Raw genomic sequence first — 12,480 nt, forward strand, 5'->3', positions numbered from 1 at the left:
ATTCCTCAATAGTTCCAGAAATAGTGGTCTTAGTGTAAGGTCCACGAGAAAGGAAGTGAAAATCCTCAGCTGACCTATTGCTTAATCACCACAAAAAAATTGCTGGTCAGGGGACTGGGTAGCTGCTTAGCCTCACCTGCTCCCTGAATCTCCTGGCTATATTTAAATTCTTAGCACAAGTCTTGGATCTAAAATTCTCCCAGCTGATTAGGTCAGTGTTAAAAATTATGACAGGGGAGGGTTCAAGGCCAAATGACCTAAAGACGTGAAGCAGAAAAAGAGCCAAAATGAAACAATAAATTATACGCTTCAAGTATGAAATGGGTCCCCAAACTTTATAAGCTCTGGGAAACAAGAGACAGAAACATAAAAGGAAAGTGGTCCAGCTATTAAGCCAGCTCTGGGAGGCTAGAACGTGATGGGAGTTCAAGCAAGAGAAAAGTTAAACCCCAGAAGCAAGCATGCACTACTTTGAAGGAATATTTATTAACAAAGCTGGGCCACAATGGTAGATGTGCTACAGTGGTAGGAGGAAAGATCAGTCAATGAGGAAACCAAAGCAAGAATTTTGAGCACTCACAGTAATAAACTTAGGTGCTATTATTCTATTTCCAGTTCTGTAACCACTACTCTTAACCAAGGAAAACAATCCTAGTGGCACCCTATAAGACCATTCTCATTGCATTGTATGCAACTGTTTATCTAGATCCCTACTCTGGACTCTAAGCTCCAAAGAGGCAGTGACACCACAATTTCCCTGGTATTGAACACAGAGTAACAATAATTAAAAAAAAAAAATAATGGAAAACTATCACTTTCTGAACTAAATTTGGGATGAGAAACATGCAGGCCAAGAAGATAACATATTATCTCCCTGTTCCTTCCACACATTCCCCAACAGAAAAGTTATGATAATAAAGGAATAAAATGTATAACCCCCTATAACAGGGAAGAGAAGCAAAGGAGTCAAGAGCCCTTAATGATTAAGAAATTTCAACAAATCTCTGGAAGATGGATGGCAGATGGGAGAAAGTTGACAACAGAAACATCAGTCAATTAGATGAGTCAGTGGAGATTACTATCTATTATAAAACTTCTATTTTATCTGACTTTTAAAATTATGTATATCTATTACTTTGTTTAAACTTAAAAGAAAATATTTTAAGAAAAGATAGGGAAAACATGTAGAATTTTCTAGACTTTGCAAATATCATTCATTCTCATAATAACCCCACAAAAATCACCATTATTTCTGTTTTATACAACTGAGGTTCAAATTAAGAAAAAATTTGCCCATGTTCATATGCTACAATCCATGTGTCTGCCTTAGTCTTTAACAAGCCAAACATTCTGACTCAACACATTTTGGGGGGGGGGGGCGGGGGGGAAAAAAGACTTTATTCCAGTGAACAGTTTGCAAACTGGGGAGAAAGGAAGGTACATTCCAGAGAACATATAGTAAAAGCTCCCGCTCGGGTTTGCAATCAACCCTGTTTATGTAACTGTAGGGTTGATACTTGCTTTGTTCTAATTGCCAAGTGCAGCTGAGTTCTGATTGGTTGACACAGCTGAGCCCTGATTGGTTCGTTCAAGTGTGCTCTGAAAGTACTAAAGAGAAAAGGTGTGCTGACACAATACATTTTTACTGACATAAGCATAAGTAATGCTTGATACATCGGTATATTTAAAACATATTTGTAAGTAAGTAAATAAATAAATAAAACAGGCCAGGTGTGGTGGTTCATACCTGTAATCTTAGCACTTTGGGAGGCTGAGGTGGGAGGATCACTTGAGGCAAGGAGTTTGAGACCAGCCTGAGCAACAGAGAAACCCTGTCTTACGAAAACATTCAAAAAATCAGCCAGACATGGTGGCGCAAACCTGCAGTCCCAGCTACTTGGGAGGCTGAGGCAGGAGGATCGCTTGAGCCCAGGAGTTTGAGGTTGCAGTGAACTATATGACACCATTATACTCTAGCCGGGGCAACAGAGCTAGACCTTGTCCCAATCAATCAATCAATTTGCCGCAAATTTGCAGCTCTTCAGATGAAAGATACACAAGTAATCAAACATCACTTATCCCAGGAAAGCAAGCTTTCTTGGGGCAGAATAAAAACTGTGGTAAAACTAATTTCAAGGGTCCAACAATGTTGTCAAAGAGTTCTCTGGCAGAGACAGGTAATTAGAATTCCTGGAAAGCAGTCACAGCTTCCTAGAACTCATTATTTTAAAAAATGCCTATCCTTACCTAAAAAGGAGGATCATTTGCTTAACATTCTCCATAAGCAACTTGAAAGGACTGAAAATGTTAGCAGAGACTTAAACATATTGGTTAAAACTATATTTCTTCCTAGTAATGTAGGTATTATTATTTCTTTCTGGGTCTGGGTTTTTGTTTGTTTGTTTGTTTTCTTTACAAAGAGAGTATGTAGAACCACTAAAGGTACTTATGACCCTGCCAGGGTGAGGGAGAATGAATAGTCCAGTCCCTTGGGTAGAGAGTTACAAATATGAAATTAACAGAATTTTCAGGAAGAAGGTACTTGCCAGTATGTCTACTACTGCTTAACATTTATTGCACACCTCAACAGGAAGAGTAAAGTGAATAATAAGAAAACCAACTATATACCAAGCACTGTCCTAGCACTTTTGACATACTATCTTATTTGATGTTCATAAAAAGCCTAAATAGTTTGTGATAACACCCCCACTTTAGAGATGAGGAAACAAGGAATTAAAAAAGTTAAGTAATCTGCCTAAAGTCACATAGTAAGTGGTGGAGGTAAGATTTAAACCCAGGTCTGACTCCAAAGTCCTTGCATTTCCTCCACTCCTGCTGCTCCTCTATTAATTTCTAGCTTAAGACAGCGTATCGAATTAATATGACATATTCAGGGTAACACAAATAAAGCAATAATAAGTTAGAGACTGTGTAAAGGTTTAAAATAAAATCTCACTGGCTTTGAGACAAAGAAGAAATTTAAGAATCAAATGGCAGAGGTTTATAAATTTAGTCAGATGCCAAAAACTATCTTTGCCAGAGAAAAAAATCTGAGAACCTCTGCTCTGTATCATCTGTTATTATAGGTTATTTGCCTCTATCACATTTCTTCATATTCCTTTCAAAACTAAATAAGCCCACTCATATTTCTAATCACCCACAGGTATTATTTTTGTGGGCTGTGGATCAGAACTATAGAGTATTTCAGAAGTATGTAATGAGTGCTCAATTAACCATAGTTAATTCCTCAATTTAGAGCTGTCTCCTTCACTAATACTACAGTATCTAGTTAACCTTTTTAATGTATATTAGGCCGATGGCTTCAAAGACTTTTCCAGAATCTTCCCCAAGGTCTTTTCCTGATTGGAAATAGGGAAGACTGTTCCAATTTGCACAAATTCCTAAATTTACTTCCTAATTATTTTCCCAAATGTCTGCATGGAGTTGCCCATTTTTCTTTAAGTAGCCTTGGTCAAAGCATTTTGATAAATGACATGGAATGAAAATACAGCAACTGCTCCTTCTAGGATGCTCACAATGCCCTACCCCCATTCATTCCAAAGAGCTATTAAAAACTATATTTCTGAAGGGTATTGTACCTCTCACAGGATATCAGAGGCTGTAATCCTTAACATGTAAGCATGAATGGTAGGATCTAAATCCACAGAAGAATCAAAGATGGTACCTGTATCACACACAGATTCAACTTCCTGGTACTATTTCTTAGATCTGCTTATTTCTTTTGCATTACTGTCATCTGTATATATAATTTATTTTTTCACTCACTTGTATAGTGGAGCTAATACCTTTTTTTGGAAGCCTCTGTTACGATTTTCAATTCTTAGAGTAGTTTCTGGTAAGGATAGAGTCCCACAAGTTTAGTTTTGTCCTTTGATAGCATAGGAAGTTCCTTTTTCGCATTTATTATTCTTCTTTAATCTCTCTTAGTATCAGTTTGTTTGTGTTTGTCTATGTACTGAATTCCTTTGGACTAGATTTCCCCCCATTCCCTAAGATGTTTTATACCCATTATGGCAAGAATTCACGAGAACTGATTACGGCAGCTCAAGCTTTCTTCATTGGCTCTCAAAGCAGGCTTTTCAGGGTAGAGTAGTCCAGCGTGCCAGTTCTGCCCAGATGTCTTTCTCTTTGGCCTCCTTCTCTTTCTATTAATATATACTTTCCTTTACACAATTCGGGAAGAGATCTTGGCTTGTTGAATACTTGATATTCTTTTTAAAAAGCCTATTAATTTTTCCTGGTGAGATTCTTGCCTTTATTCTGTTTGTTTATCTTGCAACATTGCCCACAGCCTAAAACTAGAAGAGTATACAGTGTCATTTCCTTCCAACAATGGTACTGTAGATACTTCTAGTTTACCACGGTCTTACTTACGTGGTATGGAACATCACACCAATACCCTTGATACCTAGAATATCACAATTCTTAAAAGATTCACATGATGGTAGCCAAAGAAATATCCATCGGAAGGAAAGAAATGAAAAGAAAACAGAAGAGAAGAGAAGGAAGGAATTAAAGGAAAGGAAGGAAAGGAAGGAAAGGAAAGGAAAGGAAAGAAGGAAGGAAGGAAGGAAGGAAGGAAGGAAGGAAGGAAGGAAGGAAGGAAGGAAGGAAGGAAGGAAATGTCTTAGATAGTATATATAATAATATTGATAATCCACATACTCTTTCCCTTTAAAGTTAGTTATTTTGGCAAATTACCAGAAGATCACAGTTGTGGTCAAAAGGCTAAAGTAGATTTCAAACAGAAGTAAATGGTCTATGTCTCTCAATGCTAGGACTACTACTCTCACTGTGACCCCTAATAAATTACTTTTTTAGCTACTTGAGCATCAAAATAAAAACTGATCCTCTAAGCCAAAAGTTAATAGTAATGCCCACCTTCATCTTCACTGCTGTCAGACTCAGGAAGTTTGATTCTTCTCCTCTTTTTCTTCATATTTTCAGTTTCCTTTGTCTCATCATCAGATAACTCTACTCTCTTCCCCCTGTTGCCATCCAGGAATAAATTAAACGTGTTACAGAGGCCAAAAATTAAGTATTCATAGGCTCCTATGAGTTCTGCTTTATAACCCATGATCTTAATTCCAGAAGGTAGAAAACAGTAGTCCGCTAAGGATTCTTTTTAAGGATATTCTGCTAACTGACCACAACTAGGTCACTTCATGGGGTGACCAGAATAAAAAATTTCTTTAGCTCTCTACAGACCACTGGAAGCTACGACCAGGCTAATCAAGAATCTTTTCAAATTTCTTCTTTCCCTATTAGCCTTTCAATCATTCAACAAGCATTAAATAAGCAGCTACTAGCTATATACAAGGCTCTTTACTAAACAATGAGGATGCAAAGATCTGGAAGAAAATACTGTTCTCAAGAAACTTTGGCAAACACTATTGGCCAAAATGCAATGCGATAAATTTTACTGCACACAAAATAATGTTATGGTATATGATTCTGAAAACTTAAAAGCTAAGTAGAAGTTCATCAGGTAGAAAGGGGAGATAAATATTTTAAACAGAAAGAACAACATGAGCAAAGGCATTGATATCCCTTAAAGTGATTCTAATGACATAATAAAAAATCTAGACTCCATCTTGACATTATTTGGCTCCTCTGGATATTCCATTACTCTGCTCATTCAATCAACAAATAATTTCTCAAGGGCCTATTGTGTGTTAGAAACACAAATATATACAAGACACAGTCTTTGTCAGCAAGTACCTTATGTCTTATGTAACTTTAATATCAACATTTCTTTCTACCTCGAGGTACAAAAAAAACAAAGTAAACCCAAAGTAAAAGGAAATAATAAAGATAAGTGTAGAAATCAACGAGATAGAAAATATTTATAAAATTAACAAGTTTTTTACAAAACTGATAAAAGAGAGAGAAATATATATTACCAATCAGGGATGAAACAATGAAGGAATCTGTAGTGATAATTACAGATTCTACAGAAACTCAAAGAATAAGGCTATATTATGAGCAACTTTATGCCAATAAACTCAACAACTTAGATGAAACAGATATATTCCTTTAAAAACACAACTCAGCAAAAATGATCCAATAACAACTAGAGAATTTGAATAGCTCTTTTAAAGAAATCAAATTCACAAAAAAAAAACCTTCTTACAAATAAAATCCAGGCCTGCATTCACTGGTGAATTTTATCAAACATTTAAGAAAGAAATAATATATGTCTCACACGAACTCCTTCAGAAAACAAAGGAAACTCCTCCCAATTACAGTCATGCATTACTTAATGATGGGAGTACATTCTGAGAAATTCATTGTGTGGTGATTTTGTTGTGTGAATATCATAGAGTGTACTTACATAAACCTAGATAGTATAGCCTACTATATACCTAGGCTTTATGATATAGTCTATTGTTCCTAGGCTACAAACGTGTACAGCATGTTACTGTATTGAATAATGTAGCAACTGTAACACAAGTTATTTGTGTAAACATATCTAAACATAGAAAAGTTACAGTAAAAATATAGTATAAAAGATAAAAATGGTACACCTGTACAGGCACTTACCATGAATGGAGCTGGCAGGACTGAACGTTGCTACAGGCAAGGCAGTGAGTGAGTAGTGAGTGAATGTAAAGGCCTAGGACGTTACTGTACACTACTGTAGACTTTATAAACACTATATACTTAGGCTACAATAAATTCATTAAAAAATATTTTTCTTTCTTCAATAATAAACCAATCTTAGCTTAATGTAACTTTTTTACTTTATAAACTTAAAATTTTTTAACTTTTTGAATCTTGTATTAACAATTTAAAACACAAACACTGTACAGCTGTACAAAAATATTTTCTTTATAACATTACTCTGTAAGCTTTTTAAAAAATTTAATTTTTTTTACTTTTAAAATGTTTTTGTTAAAAATGAAGACACAAACACACACATTAGCCTAGGCCTAAACAGGGTCAGGATCATCAATATCGTTGTCTTCCATCTCCATATCTTGTCCCATTGGAAGGTCTTCAGAGGCAATAACACACATGGAGCTATATGACAATAATGACTTCTTCTGGAATATCTCCAGAAGGACCTGCCTGAAGCTGTTTTACAGTTAACTTTTTTTTTTACATAAGTAGGACTACTATGCTGTGTGTGGTGGCTCATGCCTCTCATGCCTGTAATCCCAGTACTTTAGGAGGCAGAGGTGGAGGCTCACTTAAGGCCAGCAGTTTGAGACCAACCTTGGCAACATAGCGAGACCTTGTCTCAAAAAAAAAAAGTAGGACTACTAAAATAATGATAAATAGTATAGTAAACACATAAACCAGTAGCATAGTCATTTATTATCATTATCAATTATCATTATCAATTATGTACTACACATAACTGTATGTGCTATGCTTTTATACAACTGGCATTACAGTAGGTATGTTTACATCAGCATCACCACAAATGTGAACAATGCATTACACTACCATTTTGCAACAGCTATGATGTCACAAATTCTTGTCACTAGGCAACAAGAATTTTTTAGCTCCATTATAATCTTATGGGATCACTGTCATATGTGATCCACTGTTGACCGAAACATCGTTATGCAGTGCATGACTGTAATTTTATGAGTTAGCACAACTTTGATACTGCAACTTGACAAAGACATTACCAGAAAATAATTGACCTATAGCCCTCATAAACACAGGAGGCAAAAAATGCTTAGTGTACTATTACCAAATCTAATCTAGCAATATGTAAAAAGGATAATGTATCATGACCAACCAGGGCTTATCCCAAGAATGCAAGGTTGGTTTAACATTTTAAAATCAACCAATGTAATTCACAACATTAAAAAAACACACCATATGAGCATCTCAATAAATGCAGAAAAAGTATCTGTCAAAATTCAACACCCATTCATGATAAGACCTGTCAGCAAACTTGGAATAGAACTTTCTCAATCTGGTCAAGGGCCTCACTAAAAATCTACATTTAACAACATACTTAGTAGTGAAACACTGAATGCATTCCTGGCAATAACCATCAACAGTGTTTGTACCATGGCTTGGGACATTTTAATCCATCCATATCATATGTTCCCAGTAGGCGAGGCCCACTAGACAGAGCCCTAAGCCTCTAAAATTTCACCATTTTGTTGATGTTTTCAACTCGAGTAGCCCCAACCTTACCACAAAGTCAGGTCTTTCTGGGCCTATCAGTGCTGACAGTGTCCTTTAGAATTTCTTTCAACAGACTAATTCCTACCAACTATGAGGTAGTGTCTCAAATTCCTGGATCTAGTTTTAATAGCTTGTGTGCTTTTTATTTTCTTTTCTAATTACATTTTACCACTTGAAAAATAAACTCATTGATATAAAAAGAAAACAAAGAACTTTTTCTCTTAAATTTGACTAGAAACAGTAACCCCTCATTTGGCAATCTAAAGGGAAAAACAGACACAGACACACACACACACACACACACACACACAATTAGGAACATTTATGCCATATCCACAAATTCAAAATGAATTAAGGGAGGAAAGACAATCAATTTAGATCAATGGGGTAAAAAAGTTACTTTGGGCTCTAAATCATTCAAACTGGCTGATTCCACTTCACTAGATAAGCTACTGAGTTTCTCTCTTCATTTTGGTGGTACAGTTGTATCCCTAAGGCATTAAGCAGGATTTAGTACTCAACTGAAAATTGCATGCTGTCAATAAACCCAAACAGGCCTTCTCACCCCCAGTAGAGACACTCTTCCCCCACAAGCAACATTTTCCTACCTTTTTTTTTCCTTCTGCTGCATCTTAACAGGCTCTGCTTTTTTGCTGGATTTCTTCAGGCCTGCAGGAGCTGCCAGCTTTGGTTCGGTGACAGACTCTGGAGGTTGCTCCACTATTTTTTCTTCTTTCACTGCTTGTTCTGAATCCAAATTGACTTTAAGTTTATCTGCAAATAAAGTATAGCAGACGATATATAACCCCATTATGCAATATTAATCCATCATTTTTTCAACAGTCTACTATGTGCCAGGTAATATGTTAGGAACAGGGGCAAAAGGGATTAAAAAAACAGTCCCTGTCCTAACAGAGCTCCTAGTCTATTCAGAAAACATGTCTCCTTCCTAACTACCACTCTAACTATAACTGCCTTTTGCCTCCTCACTTTTGCCTCCTGCTAATTCCTCATTATATCACAGTCCCAAAGCCAAATGATACTAAAAGCAAGGCTTAGAAAAAACAAATACAATTTAATGAGGTATCATCCTTTTCATTTTTCAGATGAGGAAAACAAAGAGAGAGATCAAAAGATGCTTCCCAAGAATACACAGCTTACGAATGGTGACCATAGAATTTGTAGCAAGACCATTACTTTCTATTATATACTATCTTTTAATGCCTGGATATTCTTATTATCTTACTACTACCTTAACAATAAAATTTAAAGACTATATTGGAATCAAAAAAGTTTGGTTCAAACTCTGCTTCACTCTGGGCAAATTATTTTATCTAAAAGTCAGTCTTTTCTGTAAAAACGGGGATAATATGTACAAGATTATTGTAAGGATTAAAAGAGATCAGTACTGGTTAAGTGAGTTGTCGAAGGTAACACTGATAGAAAAGGTAAGAGTCAGGATTTGAACCTAAGTCTGTTTAACTACTCAAAGTCCTTATCTTTTTCCCTATGCCAAGATGAAAAACAACTACCATGCAGTACAGAGGACTAAGAAATGCTAGTAGGATGGGCCTAGCCATTTGAGAAACACATAACATAGCCTTCCTGCTACACTCAGTGATAGCTTTTTGCAAGCAAAGTCAGAAAATACTATTAGAAAGCTGTAAACCTAGTGGGGTGGCGAACCTGCGGCCTCAAGGCCACATGTGGCCCTCTAGATCCCCAAGTGCAGCCCCTCGACAGAATCCAAACTTCACAGAACAAATCCCTTTATTAAAAGGATTTGTTCTGTAAAATTTGGATTCAGTTAAAAGGTCACACTCAAGAATCCAGAAGGCCACATGGGGACTCAAGGCCACAGGTTCTCCATCCCCTTAAACCATCTAGAGTATAGGAAAAAAATTCTACCTCAGTCTTGGCTATTACATACAGCTTACTATAATAACTTGTATATTATTTCAAAGTGTAGAAGACGGATCAAAGTGTAAAAGGCAATCTATTAATATTTACACTTTTCTTCCCTGAAGACCCGAATGGGAAATCTGAATGGTGGAATCCACCAGCCCAATGGTGGTGTACTCTCTTACATTTTTAATATTGTTGTTCTCAAGTATCAGTGCTTCTCAAACTTTTCTACCAAAATATTCCACATTGTATAGAAATAAAAATATGTATCTCTAGGGGCTTTAGAGGTCACCAACCAACCCCCAAAAATTTCTCTGAAGTCCTATGTGTATCTTTAAAATCTACGGAAATTTTGCATTCTATTAAAGAAATTATATTGTTTTAATAGTAACTGTTTTAAAATTACATCATTAGGAGGAAAAATCTCCAAAAATTTCCAACCTATCTTATGGGTTAAGGAAAGAAAACCTATTGCATTGCGTCTACTAATTTCAGAAAACCGATCAGAATTAAAATACCACTGATCAAACATTAAGTTCAGCACCCAGAGTTTCTTTGTGGTGGTTTCACAGAATTTTAGGGACTCAAACTTATACATATATGCAGCTATAATTAGTCAATTAGCTGGTAAAGAGGTAGTCCAATGCAGCATTTAAAGGCAATTATTAAGGAAAATTTAATGATATTTTCTTGTTACCTAAATGATCAAGTCACTTACATGATCTGACTGATTAAAAGTATTGCCTTTTAATACTCAAGAAAATACGAAAACTTTTCAAGGAAAGAAAGATAACTGATAATGACTTTTTAATTTTGTCACCAATGATAAATTTTTATCACATATAAAGCATTACTTTAAAAAATTGAGACATAATTCACATACCATAAAATTCACCCTTTTAAAGTGAACAATTCAGTGGGTTTTAGTTCTGCAACCATCAGCACTATCAAATTTTAGAACATTTTCATCATTCCGAGAAGAAACCCTGTACCCATCAGCAGTCATTTCTCAACCCCAGCCCAGCCTTTGACAATCACTAATCTTGCTCTACAGACTTGCCTATTGTGGACATTTCATATAAATGGAATCACGTAATATGTGGTCTTTTGTGTCTGGCTTCTTTCACTTAGCATAATGTGGCAAGGTTCATTAACGGTGTAGCATGTACCCATATTTCATTCCTTGTTATGGCTGAGTAATATTCCATCGTCTGGATATATTACATTTTGTTTACCCATTCATCAGATGACGGGCCTTTGGGTTGTTTCTATTTTGGGGCTAATAAGAAAAATGCTACTGTGAATATTTGTATACAGGTTTTTGTGTGTACATGCAGTTTTAATTCCCTTGAGTAGATACCTAGAGTGAAATTTCTGGGTAAACTCTATGTTTAACTTTTTGAAGTACTGCCATACCATTTTCCAAAGGGAGTATATCATTTTACCTTCCCCAAAGCAATGTATGAGGGTTCAATTTCTCTACATCCTTGCTAACACTTGTTATTGCCCAGCATTAAGTTTTAAGTGGTTTAAGCCCCCGCAATGAACTCCCTTCATCTAACTCTTACACTTCATTTTCATTGCATTGATCTTATTATATGTCAAATATAATAAAAAAATCATAATTTTATTCTGCACATTCAGCCCTGAAAAAATGTCTGTTAAGTAAATTAACTTTGTAAGCAATTCTTTTATTAGGTGAATACTTAATTCTTTTAAATATCTAGGTTTCCCCCTTACTCTATTACATGCTCTCTTAACACCCTGTTACTCTCTGCTTAGCAATTACAATCATTAACTATTTAATTTTTCCATATTTATTTGTCTCTCCCCACAGAATATAAGGGCTAAGAGAGAAAGGAACTTATTTGTCTTTTTCTCCATTATATCACCAGTGCACAATAACGCCAAGCACACAGAAGGTGCTCAATAAATATTTGCTAAACACATGAATAAATAAGTATATATTCCTATATATTAAGTTTGATTTTTTAGCAAATATTCACATATCTTATATATTTTAAAAATAAGAATTAAAAAAAAAAAAAAAAACCCAACCAACAAACATGCAATCTTCATCAAAGTTCCCAAGAAACCGTAATCTGATTGGGTATAGTGGCCCAGTACCAGCCAGGCAGGCCAATGACATCAGCATGATATTTTCACAGCGTTCTCCCTGTACATTGTGCCTGCAATAATACAATAATTGTGCTTCCCAATAATCTGAAAATATCACATTTTCCATATACTTGCAGAACACAAAAATGTTCTTCTCTGATAGCTTTTATGGCAAATAAAAAAAACTGTCATCCCAATCCCTCCCTTGACCACCAATTTAGCCATCATGGAAAAGCAGAATTCTGAGTAATTCTGCTTGCCTAAGCACATAACAAAACACTTCCC

At 35.6% G+C, this 12,480-nt stretch overlaps 1 protein-coding gene across 3 annotated transcripts in view; it reads right to left on the reverse strand.

Moving 5' to 3' along the window:
- POLD3 (DNA polymerase delta 3, accessory subunit) overlaps positions 1-12,480 on the reverse strand; it is a 46,986-nt gene that overhangs the window by 8,428 nt on the left and 26,078 nt on the right. For all 3 annotated transcript variants that reach the window (XM_045555475.1, XM_045555477.1, XM_045555476.1), the window contains 2 exons: positions 8,781-8,946; positions 4,903-5,009 (listed from right to left, as the gene is read on the reverse strand). In XM_045555475.1, the coding sequence (XP_045411431.1) occupies positions 4,903-5,009; positions 8,781-8,946 (273 nt within the window). The remainder of the gene's footprint in view (positions 1-4,902; positions 5,010-8,780; positions 8,947-12,480) is intronic.

The sequence above is a fragment of the Lemur catta genome, chromosome 7, assembly GCF_020740605.2.
Source record: "Lemur catta isolate mLemCat1 chromosome 7, mLemCat1.pri, whole genome shotgun sequence".
Taxonomy (NCBI): Eukaryota; Metazoa; Chordata; class Mammalia; order Primates; family Lemuridae; genus Lemur; species Lemur catta.